Source organism: Musa acuminata, chromosome BXJ1-11 (assembly GCF_036884655.1).
Source record: "Musa acuminata AAA Group cultivar baxijiao chromosome BXJ1-11, Cavendish_Baxijiao_AAA, whole genome shotgun sequence".
Classification (NCBI taxonomy): Eukaryota; Viridiplantae; Streptophyta; class Magnoliopsida; order Zingiberales; family Musaceae; genus Musa; species Musa acuminata.
Genome location: NC_088337.1, coordinates 22,361,824 through 22,387,522, shown reverse-complemented (window position 1 = coordinate 22,387,522; position 25,699 = coordinate 22,361,824). Strand labels below are relative to the sequence as shown.

General features: G+C 39.1%; 1 protein-coding gene across 1 annotated transcript; it reads right to left on the bottom strand.

Annotated features, from left to right (window-relative positions):
* Window positions 1-80: 80 nt before the first annotated feature.
* Window positions 81-24,221, bottom strand: LOC135597275 (gamma-soluble NSF attachment protein-like). Its single transcript, XM_065090017.1, has 9 exons — window positions 24,063-24,221; window positions 16,145-16,212; window positions 15,986-16,070; window positions 15,740-15,898; window positions 15,528-15,665; window positions 14,100-14,178; window positions 12,508-12,587; window positions 12,188-12,317; window positions 81-389 (listed from the first exon to the last, which is right to left on the bottom strand). Exons 1-9 carry the CDS (start codon window positions 24,107-24,109, stop codon window positions 291-293), a joined length of 885 nt encoding a protein of 294 aa, XP_064946089.1. The 5' UTR covers window positions 24,110-24,221; the 3' UTR covers window positions 81-290.
* Between the last annotated feature and the right edge of the window lie 1,478 nt (window positions 24,222-25,699).

Sequence of the window (25,699 nt, the reverse complement as noted above, 5' to 3'; positions counted from 1 at the left end):
AGGAGCTTCACTTTTTACCAATAGAATGAAACTGGTGAGCAAAAATTGAAGGAACGCAACCAAAAGGTAATCTACAGATGTGGTCATCTGAAAGGGAGTGTATATAACATGCACTTACTCAAAATATACAAGCAGCACAATGAAATGTTGGCATGTGAAAGTTTACACACCCAAAATTACCAGCAAATTTTTAAGTAGCAGGATCATGACATGCCTGAACCATCAAATTCTTAAAACATTCATGCACTCCAGTTTTGATCATCATTTGCACCTATAAGACACCCCATACTTCATGTGAGATCATTTTCATCTAAAACTTCTTCCTCGGCCTCTTCTTTATTAAGCTCTTTCAGATCCCCAGTAGGCAATTTCCTTGCAAGCCTGATTATCTGCATAATCATTTCAGTAAAATCTAGTCATGCTGATTACAAGCTTCAAAACAAAAACTATCTTCACATATACTGCAGACATTGCAATGATATCTATTATGAAGAACATAATATTGACCAAACAGTAGAATGCAATATGATCATACACGAGTGAAGTGGAGAAGAACTTGAATTTCCACTAACAAAACTAATCAATGAAAGGGATATAAGCGTAGGAAAGTTGGTAGTGTGGAGTTCAACTGAATCAGGAAGAAGATAAAAGATATCATTTGAAGTCTAAGCAGTTAGCCGGATAAACATCGAAAGTATGTTCTGATTGTCCTGATTTCATGTAGCCAAGAAGCAAGGTGGCCAAAACCAAGGTTTGTAATTTCGTACCGTACCAGAGTTTCGAGTTCAACTCGGTACGGTACGAGTATATATATATATATAATAATAATAATAATAATAATAATAATAATAATAATATTATTATTATTATTAATAAAAGTTTAAAAATAAAAAAAGGGGCAATGACGTCGCGTCGTTTCTTCTCCCCACGTGGGGAGAAGAAAACCTCGAAGCCTTCGTGACGTCACAAAGGTTTCTTCGCGGGAAGTTTTTTCTCCCCGCGAAGCCTCGGCAACGTTGCCAAGGTTTCTTCTCCCCACGCCGAGGCTTCTTCTCTCCGTGCGGATTAGGAAAAGTCGCCGATGATGCCGAGGTCTCCCTGCGAAGCCTCGACAACGTCACCGAGGTTTCTTCTCCCCGTGCTGTCACGGAATTAGCTGGAATTGCCTAAGTCGTAAGGCACCCTTATGGCAAAGTCACGAACTTAGCTGAAGTTGCTTAAGTCGTGAAGTGCCCTTGCACCAACTCCTCGGACTTAGTTGGGATTGCCTAAGTCATGAGGCGCCCTTACGACATATGCATCCGCAAATGTTCAGCTTAGTTACAACCTCGTACAGGTCCTAAAGGACTTGTAAAACAGAAAGTTGATAAGATTGAAAATGAGCGACGGACAAGTCTCGACGTCTCGTGAAGAGGGAAGCTTTACAAATAATTCAGCAAGCACTTTGAGTGCAAGAGAGAAAAGAGACGAATGAAAAAACAAGGACTTTAGAAGGTAGAACGAACAGTTATAAGTCCACAAACAACTGCTCATCGGGTGCCGGGCGCGAAGGCAAGTTCCTGTCAAGTTAACGTGTGAACTTGTGAAGATTTTTTAACGCCCGACAATGTACCGAAGCCCCATCTAGCCCTGTGCCACCCGGGGAGTTCCAGGATGCTGAGATGGCCGACGTTTTGGTGTGTTGTTGCGGCTTGCAGAAAACAAGCCATGGCACGCGAAAACAGAGCCATTTTATGGCATTTCGGCCCGGCACGACGAGCGGTCGCACTACAGTGTTGCAACTTGTTCGAACATACATTTTTATAAGCAAAAACACACAAAACCAAGGCAAAACAGGCTGCCATGTCTCTGTACAAGCATGCAAAAGCGATGAACGATTCGTTGAACGAAGTTGTTGTGAGTGCACGACGACCGTTTATGACATTCTCCCCCACTTAAACTGTCGATGCGCTCGTCAACGCTTGTTGGTAGTTGTTGATGACTGCTTCTCCATGTCGTAGGGCGTCTTCGAGCTCCCAACTAGCTTCAGTTCGGGGAAGCTTTCGCCACTTCACCAAGTACTCGGTCTGCTCAGCTCCATTGGGTAGCTTTATCTTGCGATCCGCTAAAATGGTTTCAATTTGTTTTTCGTACGAGGCTCTAGTGGGGGGTAACCGAGTTGGAACACTTCAGGAAGCATCTTGTGGATCTGAATGGTAGGCTTTCAAGTTGCTGGCATGAAAAACATTGTGAATTTTGCTGACAGCCACAACTTGTAAGAAACGTTGCCCACCCTACTGATAATTGGGAAGGGTCTTTCATACTTGCGCACCAATCCTTTGTGTACTTTGTTCCTAAAGAATTGGAGTGATGCTGGTTGAAGCTTTACCAACACCAAATCACCGACTTTGAATTCCTACGGTCGACTTCCAAAGTCTGCCCACCTCTTCATCTTTTTGGCTGCCTTCTCCAAGTAAGCCCGGGCAATATCTGTATTTCGATGCCATTTTTTTGCAAAGTGATATGCTGACGGACTACTCCCAGTATATCCAATAGCTAAGGTGTGAGGAGTTGACGGTTGTTGTCCTGTAATGATCTCGAAGGGGCTCTTGTTGGACGTAGAGCTCCGCTGCAAGTTGTAGGAGAATTGAGGTATGTCAAATAGCTTCACCCAATCTCGTTGGTTGGCACTCACGTAGTGCCGAAGATATTGCTCAAGGAGCGAGTTTATCCTTTCAATTTGGCCATCCATCTGGGAGTGGAGGCTTGTAGAGAAGTATAACTTAGACCTCAACAATTTGAATAGCTCGATCCAGAATCGTCCCAGGAACCAAGCGTCTCGATCACTGATGATATTGTGTGGGACTCTCTAGTACTTCACCATATTCTTCATCATCAACTTGGCCGCCTCCTCTGCTGAACAGTGTAGGGGTGCAGCAATAAAAGTTGCATACTTTGAAAATCGATCGACCACCACGAGTATCGATCCGAGTTCCCCTACTATCGACAAGCTTAATATGAAGTCCAAGGAAATGCTCTCCCACGGCCTTTCTGGTACAGGCAACGGCTCAAAAAGTCCCACTGGCTTCCGTTGCTCCACCTTGTCTTGTTGGCAAGTGAGGCACATTCGAACATATTCCTCCACATCAGTCCTCATCTTCGGACAGTAGAAGGTCCTCTCCACGAGAGCCAAAGTTCTGTGAATACTTGGATGTCCAACCTAAAGGGAATCGTGATACTCTGTTAAGAGTTCACGCCTCAAATTATCCACCCGAGGAACATAAACTCTATTCCCTTTTGTGTAAACAATTCCCTCCTGGACCCAAAATGGTTGTGTCTTGCCTTCTTTGATAAGCTGCATCAGGATTACTGCTTGGGGATTACTATACAGTCCATCCCCGATCCTGGAAAGGAAGTTAGAGTGCAACTGACTTGCTTGGCCTCTGCCCTCCAACTGTATGGTATTCACTCGCTCCACTTTCCGGCTCAATGCATCGGTCATGACATTTGCCTTTCCGGGCTTGTACTCCATTGCCATATCAAACTCAGTCAGGAAGTCCTGCCATCGTGCTTGCTTTAGGGAGAGTTTCTTTTGAGTTTGGAAATAGCTCAAAGCGATGTCTGTCCTCAGCACAAATCGCAATCCAAGAAGATAGTGCCGCCAAACTCATAGATAGTGGACCACCGCTGTCATCTCCTTCTCGTGCACCGGATACCGTCGCTCGGTCTCGTTGAGCTTGCAACTCTCGTAGGCCACTAGGTGACCCTCCTGCATAATTACTCCTCCAATAGCGAAGTCTGAAGCATTTGTATGGACTTCGAAGGGCACCTTATAGTCCGACAATTTGAGCACCGGTTCTTCCAACACAACAGTCTTCAGATCTTAGAATGCAGCTTCACATTTATCAGACCACCTCCAAGGCTACTCCTTCAGCAACTCCGTTAGTGGCGTTACGCACTTCGAATACCCCGCTATGAAGTGCCAATAGTAGTTGACGAAACCAAGGAAAGATTTCAGCTCTGGCACCTTCTTTGGAGTTCGTCATTCCGCAACAGTTTGCACCTTTGATTTGTCCATCCGAATGGAGCCATCACCGATTCGATACCCCAGGAATAAGATCTTCATTTGAGCAAAATAACACTTCACCCTTTTCACGAACAAAGTGTTCTCCCTGAGAACCTTGAAAATTGTTCAAAGGTGCTGAACATGCTCCTCGAGTGTTTAGCTGTAGACGACGATATCGTCCAAGTAGACGACCACAAACTTATCCAAATACTCTTTGAATAGTTGGTTCATAAGAGTGCAGAATGTGGCTTGAGCGTTGGTTAAGCCGAAAGGCATCACCAAGAACTCAAATGCTCGATACCTGATCACGCAGGTAGTCTTCGTTTCGTCGCCTTCAGTAATGCGCACCTGCCAGTACCCTGATCGGAGGTCAAGTTTGAAGAAATACTTAGCTTTGCCCAATTGGTCGAATAAGTCCGCGATGAGTGGGATGAGATATTTGTTCTTCACCGTCGATACTTGTTCTTCACTGTCACTTTGTTGAGGGCTTGATAATCGACGCATAGTCAGAGGCTCCCATCTTGTTTCTTTTGGAAGAGAACTGAAGCTCTGAATGGTGCTTCGGAGCTACAAATGAGACCATCGCTTAGTAGTTCATCTAATTGCTTTCTAAGCTCTACAAGCTCTGGAGGGGACATGCGGTAGGGTGGTCTCGTTAGAGGCTTCACTCCTAGCTCCAGCTCAATATGAAGATCCACACCTCTGCGTGACGACAGAGTCTTTGGCAACTTGGGTGGCATAACGTCTGTGAACTCCTTCAGAACGTTCGCCACCACAACAGGTTAATGAATGACCTCCTCGTCGAGTGGCTCTAGCTTCACAGCAGCCACGAATGTTAATTCGCCTTTTTGTACCCCTTTCTTCAGTTGTAATGCTGATATCTGTTGGGGGTCCCTCGTTCCTCTTCGAAAGACGGGAACCACACAAGGGTCGTCACCTCCCATCATACATAGGGAGTTTAGGGACGACATTGGCACCAACTTCAACGCATGCATAAACTCCAGTCTAAGAATTACTTGGAAATCGTCCAATGGCATCGCCATCATGTTCGTGCTCCCGCTCCATGTTCCAATCTTGATGGGGACTCCTTTTGCCAGCTCGGAGATCCGCTTGGCCTCCGAGTTCACCGCCTTCATCCGACTTGGGTTCTTCTCCAAGATCAGCCTAAGTCGCTTTGCTTCTTGATCGACAATAAAGTTGTGGGTAGCGCCCGTGTCCACCATTGCAGGGGTTGTTTGGCTATTGAGCTTAATGTCCACGTACATCAGCTCGCTACTCCTAGCTTTCAATGGCTTTGCCTTTATATTCTCCCCCACTTGACCCTGCAATGCATTCAACAAACACATTGCTCCCATTCGGGGACCTTGCGACTCCTCATCGTCTCTACTGGATTCTGAACTGCTTGAACTGAGGGTAACAACCTTGCACTTGTCTGATTTGGGGGGTGGGGGCTTTGCCTTTTGAACTTAGTCTTTTGTGGGAACTCTTCTTCCTTTGTTCGCCCTTGGGCTCTTTCCCTCGAGAATATTTTGGAGGGCGATTTCCTGAAGATTGTTTCCTTATCCTCAAGTCCTCCAAGGAAACAAAGTCAGTGAGCCTTTCTGCGATCGCAATTGCTCCGATCGCATCAGTGACATTTCTTCGATATAATTCTTGTTGAGCCCATGGTTTTAGGCCATCGAGGAAGCTGAACAGCTTATCCTTCTCGGACATGTCTTGTATGTCCAGCATTAGAGCAGAAAATTACTTCACGTAATCTCAGATGGAAGTACTTTGGCGGAGTTGTCTCAACTTCCTCGCGACGAACTCTATGTTCTCGGGTAGGAACTGAGTTCTCAACTCCCGCTTTAAGTCCTCCCAAGTGTCCACTCGACACCGACCTTGTTGGATCTCCTCCCAACGGGTTCGCCACCAAAGTTTTGCATCCCAGTTCAAATACATGGTTGCTATTGAAACTTTGGTATCTTCATAATCAGGCCTTGTAGCTCGAAAGTACTGTTCCATGTCAAACAAGAAATTCTCGAGCTCTTTTGCGTCCCTAACACCTCCATAGCAATGATGCTCAAGTGCCCTCAAGTTTTGTAGCGGCATAACGCGGGTGTTGCTCCCTCCCGTATTTAGTGCCCTTGTGAGCGCTGTCACTCTGGAAGTGAGTTCTGCCACGACTTCGTGCAAATGTTGCATGGAGTCTTTGGTATCATCCGTCAGTCGATCGATTAGGGCCTCTACCCCAAGAAGCCTTCGTTGGCCTTAGTAGAGTTCCTCCAAGCTTGCTTCAAGAACATCCAAACGGGTTTCTACCGCTGTGAGTCTCTCCTTATAGCTCTTCTTCTCGGTTGGCGCTCCAGATTGCGCCTCCTCCGCTCGCGGAGAGTAGCCAACTTCTCGCTCCACCAACATGAGAGCGAGTTTACACTTGCAGCCCATCTGCGGCTGCTTGGGGCAATGGTCCGGCTTGCCCCGCCTTGCTCGATTCGTCACGATGCTTAGCCATGGCGATATTGCAAAGTTTCTTCGCTGCTTGCTCGAATTGCTTACTTGCTTTGATACCACAATGTCAAGGACTTAGCTGGAATTGCCTAAGTCGTGAGGCACCCCTGCGGCAAAGTCACGAACTTAGCTAAAGTTGTCTAAGTCGTGAAGCACCCTTGCACTAACTCCTCGGATATAGCTAGGATTACCTAAGTCATGAGGCACCCTTGCGACATATGCGTCCGGAAAGGTTCAGCCTAGTTGCAACCTCGTACAGGTCCCGAAGGACTTGTAAAACAGAAAGTTGATTAGATTGAAAACGAGCGACGGACAAGTCCCGACGTCTCGCGAAGAGAGAAACTTTACAAGCAATTCAGCAAGCACCTTGAGTGCAAGAGAGAAAAGAGAGGAAGGAGAAAACAAGGACTTTAGAAGGTAGAACGAATAGTTGCAAGTCCACAAACAACTGCTCATTGGGTGTCGGACACGAAGGCAAGTTCCCGTCAAGTTAACGTGCGAACTTGTGAAGATTTTTCAATGCTCAACAATATACCGAAGCCCCATCCAGCCCTGTGCCACCCGGGGGGTTCTAGGGTGTTGAGATGGCTGACGTTTTTGTGTGCTGTTGCGACTTACAGAAAACAAGTCGTGGCACGCGAAAATAGAGCCATTTTGGGGCATTTCGGCCTAGCGCGGCGAACAGTCGCACTACAACGTTGCAACATGTTCGAACATGCATTTTTACAAGCAAAAACATACAAAACCAACGCAAAACAAGCTATCATGTCTCTGTACAAGCATGCAAAAGCAATGAACGGTTCGTTGAACGAAGTTGTTGCGAGTGTGCAATGACCGTTCGTGACAACGCGGATTAGGATAAGTTGCCGACAACGCCGAGGCCTCGTCACCTCAGACGAGGAGGCGACATCTCATCTACAGCGTCTGACGAGGGAAGGCGACGTCGAATCGGGATCGTCAAGGGAGAGCGATGTTGGATCTCCAGGTTATCCCTTTTCTTCTCCCTCTTCTTCCTTCTCCCTCGGCTAATATCGCTCGGTAGCGGGTGGCGTTGGTCGAAATCGACCGTCGCCGATCGATTTTGGGTGGTAACGGGGCGGAAATAGCCTCAATCGATAGTATCACCCAGTAGTGGGCGGTCCGCTTATTGGTCTGCTGGCGGACCGGTACGTACAACCCGGTACGGGTGGTATCATTTGAAATTAAAAACCTTGGTCAAAATATGAGCTATCATATTATAATTAAGGATGACTATCTGTTCAAATTATTGGTATACTTAAGCCTGTGTGCAATTGTAAAGTTGCACATATTTGACCTGAACATTCGGAATTCTGGGACACAAAAGTAATCTTAGCTTACAAGGGTTATAGGTTGCCCATGGTGTCCTTTCCTAGCCCCACATTTGTGGGAATATTATGCACTATCTGCCTTATCATCCTACAGCTAGCCAATTCCCATTATCAGGCTGATGATAGAAACCATCAACAGCTCAAGAAAAAAATTACACAGGAGAATGGCATCAACATTTTCAGATGCATGCATGGTACCTCTAAATTTCAGTCTTTCCAGAATGTCGTCAAACATGCATGTGCTATTAAGATTCTATGTGCAAGCCTCCATCTTGGAACCCAAATAAAGCAGTCTATCAACAAGTGGTTTCTGTGATGGTTTCTTAGAACATGGATCCATCATGAACTTGCACAAAGAAGTCTAAGGAGCAGGAAGGTTGAAACATTTTTCTTAATTAAGAGACTCATTGAGGCAAAAGCAACAGACATAATCAAAGAAAGAACTTCCTCCATGCCAACAACAATGTTGAATAAATTAATAACTGTACTAGTGTCTGCCGTACTGAATCATACCGCCCTGGGGGGTACCGCTCGGTACACCATACCGTACCAGTACCGAGCCCAGGTCGAAATATCGATACGGTACGGTATTGCGAACCTTGAACTGTAGTAGTGCGCACTGGAATATATTTTATGTGTACACAAATCAGTGAACACAAGTTTTATTCCTAAGGAATGATCCATAAGTCCTGGTTTGTTTGATGTGACCTATTACATATCACTTTGGTCACAGATGACCTAAAGCAAATGTTGGGACACATAACATGACTAATTCTTACGTATTTATAAGAAGGCAGCAATGATTTTGAATTTACAATATATAGCAAATAGGTGAACATGTAGTCATGCAGAAGAATTTCTCATGTACTACCAGTTATTGCTCTTCGCTATCATTTTAATCAGTTATTGCTCTTCGCTATCATTTTGTAGATAGGCCTCAGCTTAAATCACTGTGATGCCCTTCTGATAATATTCTTTGTATATGCGCTACCAGTTATGTAGCTAACGATCATCTGGACACCAAATTGGCCTAAGCTTCCTTCACATTGATCTTAACAACTATTAGACGATATGAAGATTCTAAATTAGCATGAGCAGATGGAATTCTCATGTACAAGGTAATAGAAAGTACAGGCCTAACCTTACACAACCCTTTAAGGTGCTAATGAGCTATTTGTCATAACCATGCAGCACATGCCACAGGACTAATGAACCCTTGTAAGGGTTGGTACAAGTCAGTGGTTGGAAAGAGGGGAAATAAACAGGAACTTGTATGGACTGCTAAAAAGTTGTTTGGAAGCTTTTTTTGGGCATCATAAGAGATGACCTCAATCAATAAACAATAGGGATACATAAATTTCATGGATATACCAATTGTCTTGAAAAAATGTCAACAGCTCCTAGTGTTGCAAAGATCAAATAGTACATAGGAGCAACTCTCGAGGAATCTGGAACTCAATTTGGGATATACATATTTTAGCATCAATTCAACTTGACAAGGTACTTCCATCTAATCTCCTTGATGGTCCATTGATTTAATATGGTTCTTATGAAAAGTGTACTCATATTTAAGGATTTAATATCCATATTTAGGGTACTTCTCTTGCTGTCTACAATTTAGTTCATCCACAAACAATAGGCATCAAGAACACCATTTATGCACCCATATGTAGATGTTTTATATCATACGAACTTATTTTTCTGAAACTATGTTCAAAGTAACTTCTCTCTGCTTCCAGATTAATTAAACGACAGATAATAGCCATCAGAAAAACCATGTGTGTATATTCATAATTGGATCATGAGAAGAAATAAAAAAGATCCTTAGGAAAAGCATACTTCTGAAAAAAGTTATGCTTCTTTAAACGTGAAAAAAGAACAAGATTTGTCTTCCCCAACTTTATTACCATCAAATGAAAAATCTCCTCCATGATATAATTAAAGAAAACCATTGCCACACTAGGCTTCAGAAGGGTATTTGATTAGACATATTATCCATTGTGGAATAAACTTGGGAAGGGTATCAAATCAGAGCACTTAGTATCCATTTACATGCGAAGCTCCTTCATACATTATTAAGAACCCATGTTGTCACAACCCGAGTCTGATGAACCAACTGGCCAATAACTCCATTTTAGTCCTTCAACTACGGACCAAAATGCTTAAGCAGGAGTTAACGTAGTACACTCATCAGACTCATATAAGTCAATCATACACATTACCCACTTCCGATGTGGGACTAATGGGATGTTACAATACCCCCAACTCAATTAGCTTGATGTCCTCGTCAAGACCCAACATAACCCAGATCGAACCCTAGCATAGTGCATGTGAGGTTTAATTCAGTGGTGGCTCCACGCCGTGATGAGTTCTCAACTCCATCCACGGGTAGCCCTTTCCTACTCGAGCCCTCTCACCCTGCCCAAATGCTAAGTTGGCTCTGATACCAAATGTCACGACCCGAGTGATGAGCCAACTGGTCAATAACTCCATTTTGGTCCTTCAATCACGGACCAAAATGCTTAATCGAGAGTTAACATAGTACACTCACTCATAAGCCAATCATACACATTCCCACTTCCGATGTGGGACTAATGGGATGTTACAATATCCCCAACTCAATTAGCTTGACGTCCTCGTCAAGGCTCAACATAACCCAGATTGAACCCTAGCATAGTGCATGTGAGGTTTAACTCAGTGGTGGCTTCACGCCGTGATGAGTTCTCGACTCCATCCACGGGTAGCTCTTTCCTACTCGAGCCCTCTCACCCTGCCCAAATGCTAGGTCGGCTCTGATACCAAATGTCACGACCCGAGTCTGATGAACCAACTGGCCAATAACTCCATTTTGGTCCTTCAACCACGGACCAAAATGCTTAAGCGAGAGTTAACATAGTACACTCATCAGACTCATATAAGCCAATCATACACATTGCCCACTTCCAATGTGGGACTAATGGGATGTTACAATACCCCCAACTCAATTAGCTTGATGTCCTCGTCAAGACCCAACATAACCCAGATCGAACCCTAGCATAGTGCATGTGAGGTTTAATTCAGTGGTGGCTCCACGCCGTGATGAGTTCTCAACTCCATCCACGGGTAGCCCTTTCCTACTCGAGCCCTCTCACCCTGCCCAAATGCTAAGTTGGCTCTGATACCAAATGTCACGACCCGAGTGATGAGCCAACTGGTCAATAACTCCATTTTGGTCCTTCAATCACGGACCAAAATGCTTAATCGGGAGTTAACATAGTACACTCACTCATAAGCCAATCATACACATTCCCACTTCCGATGTGGGACTAATGGGATGTTACAATATCCCCAACTCAATTAGCTTGACGTCCTCGTCAAGGCTCAACATAACCCAGATTGAACCCTAGCATAGTGCATGTGAGGTTTAACTCAGTGGTGGCTTCACGCCGTGATGAGTTCTCGACTCCATCCACGGGTAGCCCTTTCCTACTCGAGCCCTCTCACCCTGCCCAAATGCTAGGTCGGCTCTGATACCAAATGTCACGACCTGAGTCTGATAAACCAACTGGCCAATAACTCCATTTTGGTCCTTCAACCACGGACCAAAATGCTTAAGCGAGAGTTAACATAGTACACTCATCAGACTCATATAAGCCAATCATACACATTGCCCACTTCCAATGTGGGACTAATGGGATGTTACACATGTACCCCAATGTACCTCTATACTTCACAAAGATCCTCATCCAGAAAGGAGGCTGGGATCCATAGATTAAGAAAGTCACTTGTTCACAAATACCAAGTTAAGATAATTTCTAATTTAACAATGTTTGTCAAATGAATGTTGAGCAAGTAGACAGAGTGACTCTTTGTTTATCAGAATTGGCTAATTATATTAAAGATAGTCCAAGGCACAGAAATGTCAAACTACCTACAAAATATTGCTACATACAGACAACAATAAGCTTTCTTCTCCTACGGGAACCTTTGATGAAACACAAACCAATAGCCAATAGAATCTGAAAATGAATTCCGAGATCTCAAATCCAACAATAGCTTAACTAAAATGCCCATCTTATTTTACAGGTTGCAGCAAGTTGGATGAACAACAGGACCATTTCATGTCTCCAAACTCCAAAATTCTCTGAGTAACAGATAAAACTTTGAAAGAATCTACAAGATGCAAATTATGCAGATAAAACTCTAAAAAGGAATTTCAAAAGTCACGAAAGGTCAAATTATGCATATATTATCTAGTGGGAATCTGCAAAAGCTGTCAGTGTTAAAATATACTAGAGATAGTCAAGTAAACAGGAAATTTTACCACATGATCAAGATGTGTAATGGGACTTGACTGAGCAACACGTTTAATTTCTTCAACATCACCTTCTTCATAAGCAGAAAACAATTTGCTTGCACAACGACTCTGGTCACTACTAAGAAATGCCCCGATTCTGAAAAGAGATGTCACAACGGAATTAGTTGATCAACTTCAGTCCAGACTCGTTGCAGTTAAAAATAAGATATTAGATTAGAACATAATACTTGGAAGTTGGAACATCAAATCACAACAAAGCAAATTAGATTTCTTATTGGCACTTGGTAATCCATTTCAAGGCCATATAACATAAATGTGGAACTCACTGAGAACAATCATTGTAGCACTTCTGAGCTTGCTGGAAATCATGCATATAGAGGTATATGATAATTGCACTCAGATAAGCCTGAATCAAAAGCAGCCAGATTTAGTGATACAACAACAAAGTAAAAAAAAGAAATGATGGGTTCATCTTTAAAAAAATAAGATTTTACTCACATAGCTCCTCCTTTTTACATATAAGTTCAAGACCTGCCTTATCCCAACACAACCATTTTTTCCAATATTACTGACAGCAGCCAGTTACCACCTTTAGTCATTTTAACTGATTCTAACTTAAACCATTAGTTAACTTTCCTGGACTTGCAGATAACACTACAGCCCTTAGTTTAGAAACTCGTGATCACCAAGGACATACCTTCATCAAACCCTCTAGCACTTTCTTCTTCATTTTAACCCACCAATTCATTTGTGTCAAAAAATTAATGGTGTCCAAATAAAGTCCTATTTCCTGGTCCTAGAGCACTAATCACACATCGTAAAGCCCCATAAAACCAAATTGACTGCATCAGGAAGCTCATAGATGATTTGGAGAATGCATGTTTGCAGATCCATCTGAATGCAAGTAACTTCAATTTGTCATTTCTTAGATCTGATCTTTCTTCATCTGAATGGTAGATTTATTTTTCTTGATTTTTTAGATGTGAAATAAGAGGGTACACAAATCTATAAATTACAATGGACCACAAGAAAATGCTCAAAAAGACACCATATTCCTTGAAGATCCACTTCCCGTTGGCATTCTGTTATCATAGGTGCGATAGTGTAATAACAAAGAAAAATAGTTTTGTTAGGATGTAAATGGCATTACATTGGTACTCGAAATGCAAATACTAAAACTGAGGAGCCCATATGTAAAATCCCTAAATGAAAAACAAATAAAAAAATTAATACAAGTTTAGGAACAAAATTCTAAAAACTTGGTGTTGTGTGCAAAGATTCATTCAGTAGAAAACTTCAGAGCCATTGGATGCAACATGTATTCTGTTTAGCCTGATCAGGAAATGAGACTATTACATGAAAATAAAGACATGTTACAGCCCACATAAGGTACATGACAGATGCTAAACGTTGAGACGTAAGCACAGTGAGAATATACCAGCATTAGTATAAAGAAAAAGCTAAAATCAGTATGTTTTTCACATCAGCATGTTTGACCATATGGCTTCAGTGCCATAATTTTACTAAATTACAAAGAACTAACAAGTTGGATGGTTGAATCAAAAAATCAAGGATACTCATGTCCAACAGATGCTTAACTAACAATCTCGACAGTTAAATAAAAAAACCTAGGACACTCTAGACCACTTCATAGTCCAGACAGCTAGATCTTTCCAGTAGAAAGTAACAAATGGAGTCACATCTAGTGAAGAAGAACCAAGCATGATTTTATTTTATTTTTGTCATTTGACAGTCAAATAATAGAAAAAAATAATAAATATATGTATATGTGTGTTTATATATATAATTATATATATATATGTATATATATATATATATGTATATATATATATATATATATATATGTGTGTGTGTGGCTATTTTCCAGGAGTCATTATAGGGAACTAATGAACCACACCTTGCACTGACTGTTGACAGCATGACACTTATCAGCAGCTATGCCCCATCTTAGAAGAAATGTTGCAGCATCAGCATACCTGCAAAAGCAACTTGTGAATCAAGGAAATGTTGACAAAATTCCATATATCAGAATGTGCACAATATTTTACTATAGTTGAAATAATAAAAAAAAACTATACAATTAAATTGCAGTTCACTGGAGGGTATTCAAGGTGGAGGAGAAAATAATGAAAAAAACATATCCTTCTCTTCATGGTTCATTGCAGTTATTCATGGTGGATTTAGATTGCAGGCACCATGAACCCAGAACAGACCACTAGCATTAAGTTACAACAATACTAGCACATAAAAGTGATATAATACATCATACATGTAAATATTCATTTAGAGGATTTCAGTTCCACACAAATTTCATGTGGAACAAAGATGTATAATACCAAAATATTGAATAATGAATATTATATTAACAGTCACTTCATCAATAAAACGAATAAGGGAAGCAACAGTCCTTTGTTTAAAAGTTACCATGTAGTGTGTACTCAAGAAAAAGATAAGGCCACTGACTTACCACATGCTCAAGGAACAGAAGAGGGAACAACTAAACTAATTGATCCTTATTCAAGAATAAAATGATTGGTAAGTTCAAAAGGCAAAAAGGCACTGAATGAGAAAGGTAAAGTTCGTCTAGCATAAAAAAATCAGCTTTGGGTAAAAAATTAGGTCCATATTAACTTAACTAATAAACTTATTACATCTAAGAGACTGAGATTAATCTTTATGTGAGCCATGGATGATACTGAAACACATGCCTCGGGCTGTTTCTTATGGCACTATTCTGCCATATACCATCAACAAATACATTGCATAACAATCAAGACTTAAAACCTCCATGGGAGCACAATGCGGCCAGCATCATGGCCTGATATTTGAAAAAGTGAACTTGACAAGGGTTCTACTTACAGATATTGACCTTGAAGTACTAGGTTGTGAAACTAGCCATACTTTGAGAAAACTTGCACAAAGCTATGCTCTCTAATATCTTAGTGATGGAATGCAAATTGATAGCTTTTGATGGTCCACTTGTCTGTTAGATCCAACATGAACTTATATGAAAAAACTATAACAGCATATAATAAGGCATTTTAAGCTTTTAGCCTGCACAACTGATTTGAATGAGAATGTATTTGAATAATATAGGACAATGCAGTTGTCGAATGATATAGCTTTATGAAATTGTTTTAAGTATGCATTACTATAAACCAGAAGGTTCTACTAACCAAGATATACTTATAATGCATTATTAGACTATTACATGAAAATTTGCAGACTTTAACAATACTAAGAAGAGTATATATATACATAAATTACATGTTGAATTCATGAAAATCATATACTAAAAGTAATGCCTGGATGTGAACCTTTGCACCTTTCAAGTTTAACATAAACACTTGTGGCAGCACGATATAAATCAAAAGCCATTTGCTCCCTTCCATCTTCCTCCAGAATAACACAAGCATCCATGTACAACCGAACAGCTTCATCAGGGACCACATCTTCCAAGGCACTAAAGCCAATCCCGTACAAGATAAGTTTCGTATGTGCTATTCGACCAATACAGTTTACATCATTTGTACTTACCTAGCACCCTTTGCTAGAGCATCTGATGCAGGCTGTGATCGTCCACATTCTCTGTATAACTCAGATGCCCTTCTGTAGAAGTCAGAAACTTCATTCCAGTGACCAAGCTCTTTTGCTAGAGCAGCAGCAGATTCCATATGTTTTGCAGCATCCCAAGGGCTAAAAAGCTTGTCAAGATTACAGTTTCCAAATACAAATGGGAAGTATCTTATGAAATTTTAGAAAATGTATAAGGAAATAGGATACGAAGAAATCATTTCTTGACCCTTGGAAGCCTTCTCAAAAGCTTCTTTTGCTTTCTCATTATCTTTCCTGAATCTGTAGCCAATAGCTTCAAAAAATTGTACTTATAAGCAAGACAAGGAGCAATTCTCGCCAAAAAAGGCCAAACTAATGTTAACCAACCTGCTTGCTCATACAATGAGGTAGCGTTCTTCCAATCAGCAGTCCATCTTGTAAAACTGAGTTTTGTTCTGCAGTATATGTAAACAAGAAAAAATGATTATAACAATTTTAAACAATTTTTCTGTCTTCGAGTTGAAATTTCCCACTTCTTCAATTCTCAAAATAATCCACAACCAATTTGAGACTCTTCTTTTACATATTTTTTTTTCTTTTCAATTCTAAATGTACCTAACAGGGAAAATGCAGTATATGGTCTCAACATTGAGTTTATTAATGGCAAAAGATATCCCATGTCAATTTTGAGAACAAATGTTATGTAAAGCATTGACATGAATCTTTTGATCTGTACTACCATAACCAAGCTGCCACAAGTCATAGAAACAAATTTTACCTATAAACGTTTATTTGGGCCTAGTGGTAAAAATGAATGATGCAACGCAAGGGTAAAGTTCACTCATGCTAGGCACAAGTGCATCTTGTAGCATAAGTTTCCATTTTCAGCTTCTAGATAAATAATAAGTTCAATAAAAAAAGATTATTTAGTAGTTTCCATTAACATAAATTGGGAGCAGAAAAAAATAACCATTGCCAAAAGATACCACTATCATTAGCTTAAAGCAGTAAAAGAAATATATGTATTTAAAGATCAAATATGCCTTCTTTACTATATTATCCTAATAAGAATTCCTCTACATCCTCAAATTTCTAATTAATATTACCATCTAATAAATGCATTATTAAAGAGCTAAATCTCATCGGAACAAGATTACATGTGTTTTAGGCACTAAACATTTTGGTTTCATGAGGGTTGCTTTCGTATGCATCTGAGGAACACATTCAATAACTTATTAGATGAATCGAAGCAGAAGTATCATTTAACAATTCATTATGCATTACCAACTATGATACCGAGGGGTAATGCAAAATGAATTTCGAAAGAAAGCTAATAGTAGGAAAGGAACGAACTCATGATAAAATTTTAATAAGATCGAAAAGAATGCTCACCACCAAGTTTAAAATCACAAAGGGATACAGAAAAATCACCACCCCAAGGATAATAAACAAGAATACAAAACTAAAAACAAAAAGACTCAACACTCAAGGACGCATCCAAGAGATACAAAGTTTAAGAGAGCACTACAAGAGAGCTTCTGCCAATATCATCAGTTTCTAAAGTTCTTTCTAACCCCTAAACACGAAGATAAGTACTAGTGCATGAAATAACCCTTCAGGCATAGGGAATTTTGAAATTAAATGTTTTACAGTTGGTAACTAACTTCTTTAATACATTCCTTGGTCATGAAGAAAAGTACCTTGAATCAGTTGTAACTTTATCCAAAAAATATGCTCATGAGCTGTCATATTTGAGTGGGCTGAGTTGAAAACTATGGGGCAACATTATGGGCTGAAAAATATACCATAGCATCAGCAAGGTCCATATGAGCAGATTGTAGCAAATTAGGCACTCTCGTGTTAATCTCCCCTGGTTGAAAAAGACTTATCCTCAAGTCCTTATTTGTTTCGTTAGCATGATTATGAAAAGGACTTAAATCAGCCACATTAAATGTTGGGGACACTCCGTAATCTTCAGATAACTCGATCTCATAAACAATTTTTGTCAATTCTCTTAAGCACCTTGAATGGACCATCAACCTTTGGTTTCAATTTTTCAAATTTGCCCGGTGAAAACCTCTCCCTCCTTAGATGAATCCAAACTAAATCACTTGTATTAAACTCCACATGTTTTCTGTATTTATTGGCAGCTTGTATGTACCTCTCATTTTGCTTTTCTATGGTTGCTTTAACATCCTCATGCAGCTTAGTTGTCGAATAAGGGACTAAGTCTAAAAGACCAGTAGGATTATCACCATAAATAACCTCAAAAAGACTCTTACCAATGCTATAATGCATAGAACGATTGTAGGCAAACTTAATTTGTGGAAGAATAAGATCTCATTGCTTAATGTTCTTGCCAACATAACTTCTAAGTAAGTTTTCTAAGCTTCTGTCCGTTACCTCAATTTGTCCATCGGTCTGTGGATGATGCGAGCTGCTGAAATTCAAAAAAGTATCCAGCTTCCTCCAAAGAGTTCTTAAAAAATGACCAAGAAATTTAGAGTCTCGATCAGACACCATAGTTTTTGGAATACCATGCAATTTAACAATTTCCTTAAAATACAAATCAATAATATGAGATACATCATTTGATTTATTGTAGGGAATAAAGTGAGACATTTTTGAAAATCTATCAATAACAACCATGATAGAATCCTTGTTCCTTTGAGTTTTTGGCAGTCCCAAAACGAAATCAAGACTTAAATCCTCCCATGGAGCATTTGGCACTAGTAATAGAGTGTATAAACCAGAATTTTGACTTCTTGTTTTTACCAAATGACATACTCAACATTGCTTTACATGTCTCTCTACATCTCTGAATATTTTAGGCCAATAAAAATTTGATTAAACAAGAGTTAGAGTCTTGTCCCTATCGAAATGTCCTCTCAAAACACCACCATGAGCTTCAGCTAGAATTACTTGTCTCAAAGAACAAGATGGAACACACAATGCATTAGCTCGAAAAAGAAAACCATTAAAGATAGAAAATCGTTGAAAGGAACCTGATGTGCAATTCTGCTATATTGAGCCGAAATCCACATCATTCTCATAGAGATCTTTGAATGTCTTAAATCCAACCGCTTTAACTTCCATTGCTAATAATAAAGAATGTTTTCTGCTCAATGCATCAGCAACTACGTTTTGAACACCAGATTTGTGCTTGATTGTAAAATTATAAGATTGCAAGAACTCTACCCAAGCTACATGCCTTTTGTTTAGCTTATGTTGGTGATTAATGAACTTTAATGCCTCGTGATCAGAATATAGGACAAATAACTTGGCAAGAAGATACTGACTCCAATGAGATAAAGCTCGATAAATGACATAAAACTCCTTGTCATAGGTACAATATTTCCTTCTTGTATCATTCAACTTCTCGCTAAAAAAAGTAATGGGCTTTTCGTCTTGACTCAGAACAACTTCAATTCTACATTAGATGCATCACATTCAACTTCAAACACTTTTTCAAAATTAGGTAGTACTAAGATAGGAGATTCGGTCACCTTTCTTTTAAAAGTTTAAAAGCATCATTAGCCTTACTAGTCCATTTGAATTTATCACATTTCAGACACTCGATGATTGGAGCGATAATAGAGTTAAAACCCTTGATGAATCTTCTGTAAAAGGAAGTTAAGCCATGGAAACTCCTCACATCATGCAATAAAGCAGGTGTTGGCCAATTGAGAATAGCTTCTATCTTGCTTTGATCTATCATGATTCCATTTTTCGAAACAACATACCCCAAAAACACTACATTATAAGTAAAAAAATAGCACTTTTTCATATTAGCATAAAGCTTTTGTTGTCTCAAAATAAAAAATCTCTTTAAGATAATTCATATGCTTGTCTTCGCTTTTGTTGTACACCAATATATCGTCAAAGTAAACCACAATAAAAGTCCTAATGCAAGGTTTAAGTATATAATTCATAAATCTCATAAAAGTGCTAGGAGCATTAGATAGCCCAAATAGCATAACCAACCATTCATATAATCCTTCTCTAGTTTTAAATATTGTTTTACACTCATCTCCAAGCTTTATTCTTATTTGATGATAGCCACTCCTCAAATCAATTTTAGAGAAAATAGAAGCACCACACAATTGATCAAGTAAATCATCTAACCTTAGAATGGGAAAACGATAATCCACTATGATTTTGTTGATGGTGTCCGTACACATTCTCCAAGAATCATCCTTCTTAGGCACCAACAAGACTAGAACCGTACAAGGACTCGTGCTCTCCTGAATTAACCCATTTTTCACCAATTCATCCACTTGCCTTGAAGTTCTTCATGCTCCTTAGGACTCATTCTATAGGCTGTCTTGTTAGATAGAATAGCTCCCGAAATAAGATCAATATGATGCTGGATTTCTCTTAAAGGTGGAAGGCCATGTGGAATCTCTTCCGGTACAACATCTTGAAACTCCTCCAGGATTAGTTTTGTGATTGCTGGTGTCTCCTTGTGTTGTTCATTCTCCTCTACTACCACTAAAGTCAAAACATGACCACCCCTATCTAATTCACCTTTGAATTCACCATAGGATATAAAAGCACTAACTTCCTTCTTTAGTACACTGATTTCAGAAGGTTGTAATGGAGTTAAAATAATCCTCTTTTCATTTACTTTAAAAGCATAAGTATATTTGTAGCTATCATACAACACCCTTCTATCATAATGCCAAGGTCTACCTAACAGCAAATGACAAGCATCCATAGGAGCAACATCACACCATACTTAATCTTTATAATATTTTCCAATAGAAAATGAAACTAAACATCTTTTAGTTACCTTGATGTCATTCCTTTTTGCAGTCAACATAATTGGTAAGGATGTGGATGAGGGATTGTGTCCAACTTTAGCTTCTGCACCATCTCCAAAGATACCATATTCTTAAAGCTGCCACTATCGATGATCAACAAGCACACCTTGCCATAAGAAGTGCATTTAGTGTGAAACACGTTCTTTCTCACCCAACTTTCATCCTCAGCCACATAGGATACTTGTAAGCTACATTGCAATACAATAGACAAACCATGATCAGCATAAGTAACCTCTTCCTCATCATTATCGTATTTTGGTTCGTCGTCGGCTTTATCATCTCCTCTATCACTATGATCTTCAACCAAAGTAACAATTCTTTTATTTTGACAATCTGAAGCAATATGTCCAAAACCATGATATTTGAAGCATTTTTGACCACTTGGGGCAAAAGAATTAGGTGTTTTTTTGTTGCTAGCAGATTATTCACCCTTGTCTTACACCTTCGATATCACCTTGCTTTGGACAATAGGCTTGGAGCTTCCTCCTTTGTATAGCCTTATTTTGAACCATACCGAGAACTCTTTTTAAACTTCTGTTGCTTTTCAATTTTTAATGCCAACTTGTTCACATCATTTAAAGGCCAATATGGCTGCAGTTGAACAACTTTAGCAATCTCATACTTTAGACCTCCTAAGTATCTTGCAATGGTTTGCTCTTTTGGTTCCACAAGCTCTCCTTTTAACATGAGATTATCGAATTCTGCTGTGTACTCCTCCACACTAAGATCTTTTTGCTTGACACCATGGATTTTGAGAAAGATCTCTTGCTTATAATTGTCAGGTAAATATTTTCTCTTCAGTTCCTTTTTCATTTTCTCCCATGTCACGATCTTATTCTTCCCCCCACATTCTCTTTGTTTCTTCAGATTTTCCCACCAAAATGATGCATTCCGTTTGAGTTTGAGTGCCACAAGTTTTACCTTCTTTTGTTCTAGTGGTTCATGAAAATCGAAAATTCTTTCTACTGTATTAAGCGAATCGATAAAGTCATCAACATTTATTTTGCCTTCAAACTCTAGAATATTCAATCTTGGGTTGTATTTGTTCTGCCACTCGTCTTGAACTCCATGTCTTGCCCAAAATCTTCTCGACTCCCTTGAATGAGGTGTATCATCATCAGAAGTAAACTCTTGGACATCAATTTTATGCTGGTTGTTCTACTTTGAAGTTCTTCAATTTTTTTTTTTTTTTGTGGACTATGCAGCAATCTTCATAGCTACAACCTCAACGACTCAATATCAACTTCATGGCCACTACCTTCACCAACTATATTTTTTCCATTCCGCCTTGCTATGATCTCTAACATTTAGCTCTGATACCAAACTGACACCGGAGGGTAATGTTGAATGGATTTCGGAAGAAAGTCGATAGTAGGAAAGGAATGAACTCACGATAAAACTTTAATAAAATAAAAAAGAAAGCTCACCACCAAGTTTAAAATCATAAAGGGATACAGAAAGATCACCACCCCAAGGATAATAAACAAGAATACAGAACTAAAAACAAAAGACTCACCACTCAAGGACGTATCCAAGAGATACAGAGTTTAAGAAAGCACTCCAAGAGAACTTCTGTCAATATCATCAGTTTCTAAAGTTCTTTTCTAACCCCTAAACACCAAAATAAGTACTACCGCATGAAGCAACCCTTTATGCATAGGAAATTTCGAAATTAAATGTTTTACAATTAGTAACTAACTTCTTTAATGCATTCCTTGGTCATGAAGAAAAACATATTGAAATAACTGTAACTTTATCCAAAGAATGTGCTCATGAGTTGTCATATTTGAGTGGGTTGAGTTGAAAACTATGAGGCAACATTATGGGCTGGAAAATATACTATAGCATCAGCAAGGTCCATATGAGCAGATTGTAGCAAATTAGGCACTCTCGTGTCAAACTGTCAAAAGAGCCCAACTGCCAAAAAATTTGGCATGCTTTTGATAAGCGTAATAACAGGCTTTACAATTATTGATCAAACAGCAACAACATATACTTCAAAACCTTGCTCTAGTGTACTCGTTCATCATTACTGTCAGTGTTCACCTTTACAATCATTGATCGACTAACAATAGTATATACTTTAAGATCTTGATCTGCTTTCCTCTTCCATCATTACTGTTACTCTTTTACCATATTGCTCCAATACACGTAAATTGTCACAGCTCAGTTTACTGACCAACCATCTACATAAATCTATTGCCTAGGAAAGCCTCTAGGTCCAATGCAGCATGTTGTTATGAAGGAGATTGGAGATGATGTCAAACCCGACTGAAGAGTAGACCATATCAGCCAGGCCAGCCAGTTTAGGGACTTGAACAGACCTGTTGGGGGCTATCCTGGGCAACCAGCTCCAACTCCAGCAGGGCTTATCACATGTGGCTGCTGATGTAGCAACTTATGTGAGATATTTTCACCCAGAAACAACAATGACTCACAATAAAAGCTTGGTACTTTAATTGGAAGGTCAATGGAGGCTCCAAGTATGATTTGAAAAACCTTTTTCCTATTATTAGTAGGACAGCAATCAACAACAAATTGGAAGGACTTCACAATAAAAGAGAAACTCCTAAATGGGATAGGAGTAAGAAAAAGTACAGAAGCAGGAAGTAAATCCTGACTGCTCAATTGGGACGGGATTGAACTCCAAGTGAAGCTGGCTAAGAGCTGTCGAGCCTCATCCAGCCTAGACCAGGATCATATAGGCTGGAAATAGATGCAAATAGTATATCTTATACGATTCACTTTTCTTAACAGCAGTTTATTGTTAGTCTTCCAGCAGTTTGGGATGGTTTAGGAATCTAATAACAAAGTAATTAACAGAAATAATCAAAATTACAACGACATCAGTCCTTCAAAAATTAGAGCTCGCTTGAAATAGGAGAGATCTTACAAAATATATAAAAGAATCAAGTTGTGCAAACTATTTCCTTAGCAAGATACAGGAACAACTAAAGGAAAATAATCATATACTTCCACATCCTAGAGTTGGTCTTGTTAAAACACAATACATATTTCATCTGCATTGAATCGACGCCACTACCAATATAAATTGACAAAAAGCCATATTCTATTGTATCGACGCCACTATTATGAAATTAATCTGCCAACAGAATGACAATAAAAGTCTCCTTTAATATAATGTGTGACATTTACTTCAATGACTGCCTATATCCGATCAACGTCGTCACATACATTTCTAAAACTCAAACGTCAATCTAAGCAAGGAACTAAAAGATAAGAGTTTTCAGGGTTTTGTGAGGATTTATGCCTAATTTCAAACCAACATGATTTCTGATCTGATGAATGGATCCAGAAAAGAAAGAATCGATCACAATAATAACATTAAACGAGATTATAAGAAACATCAATATCAGGTAAAACGAACCGGGAAAAGGAAAGCCCGAAAAAAAGATTGACGGAGAACAGAGGAAAGAACAAAAAAGAGAGTGATCATGGGGTAGATGAAGAAAAGGGCTTACAATTTGTCGGCCTTGGCCATGAGTTTATCGGGATCGGGAGTTGCCATGGCCGCCGCCGCCTTTTCGCCCCCTTCTCGGCTTCTCCCACGGTCCGTCTGTAAAGAATCAGATCCGAACGCGGTGCAGCTCCCCTTTCTTTACGGCAAACCTCCAATGCCATCGTGGATTCAGACTCTCTGAACCATATCCAGTTAAATGGATATGGACGCCAAGCCTGGGCCGTTAAATGGGCTAATCCCAAAACTCTCCGAAAATGCCCGACCCGTATCCAACTAACAGACTTTGAAGTACCACATCCGGTTGGCGCAGACTTCGACGCCAAGCCTGGGCCGTTAAACGACTCCCAAAACTCTCGTAAAATGCCCGACCCGAATCCGACCCGAAGTGTTTTTCGTTTTCTTTTTCGGGTACGGATCCTTAGCGTCGATCGAGCTGACATGTATTGCCACCGAGTCCCCGGTTAAACATATAGGGTTTTCATATAATATACAAACAGATGTACATATATCAATACTACTGTATCTAATAAAATAAAATAGAATTGGACGTCATCTTTTTTTTTTACCTGGTGAGAATTTTCATACGCTTTGTTTCTCTGGCAGAAAAATATACCTTTCTTTAAACGTCTTCCTCATTCATCTTTTGAAGTTTTTCTTTCTCATCCATTTAATTTCTTGTTATGTCTTATCGAACAAAAAGATATACCTTCAAATATCTTTATAAAAATAATTGACATCATCCATGTTGAATCTTTGTTCGAATAAAACATTTATGATCTAATATCAACTTGTTGGGAAGAGAAAAAGCTCAAACCAAAAGAGAAATCTTAAAAATAAACAATCAAATAAAAATAATAAAATTTATATAGTTTAGCAATCCTTACCTATCTTCACTTTAGAGAAAAACTTAATTATTCGATCATTTGAAATTAATTCATATACTTTTGTGTTAACCTCAACTTATTTTTTTTTTCTTTTTTGTCATCATTTCTAAATTTCTGATATCTTCTCCCCCATCAAAACCTATAGCCTAAAAATACATGAAATAGATATTGAACAATCAAACCTTAAATTTTGAGGTTTTTTTTTTTGCTTCATAAGAATTACTTTCCAAACTAGAATTCTTTATGATCTAAAGAATACTGGCTCTAGAAAAAAAAAAAAAATTGTCCCCAATACATCACTTATGAATCAGTAACTATTTTTATTTACGTGGGATTGGTGTTACAATATTTTTTAGTCTTATTCAAAAGCCCTAAATGAACATTGTTTCTATTTTTGGACTATTAACAAACCTATTTTCAGCTAATTTAACCTAAAAAAATGAGATTTTTTAATTTTTATTTTTGATCAATTTAAGATGTAATTATAATTTTTTACCTAAATTTTAATGAAACCTTAACAAATACTAGATAAAGCCCTAAATAATGATAATTTTTACTCTTTTTGGACCATCGAAATGTTTATTTTATGTTAATTTAACTTTAAAAACCTATAATATTTTTTTTAACTTTTAGCAAATTTAATGTGGATACAGAATCAGTTTAGGTTAAAAATCATTTGAATATTATTAGAATTGGTTTTATGAAATTTTTAGAATCTTTTTGAAATTTTAGTTATATTATTTTTTGAATGAGA

Coding starts and splice junctions, on each gene's coding strand:
- LOC135597275 (XM_065090017.1), bottom strand. CDS start 24,109: ATGGCAACTCCCGATCCCGATAAACTCATGGCCAAGGCCGACAAATT. Junction 16,071..16,144: donor CTCATTGTATGAGCAAGCAG/GTTGGTTAACAT, acceptor AATTTTTTGAAG/CTATTGGCTACAGATTCAGG. Junction 12,318..12,507: donor TGCTACAATGATTGTTCTCA/GTGAGTTCCACA, acceptor ATCTCTTTTCAG/AATCGGGGCATTTCTTAGTA.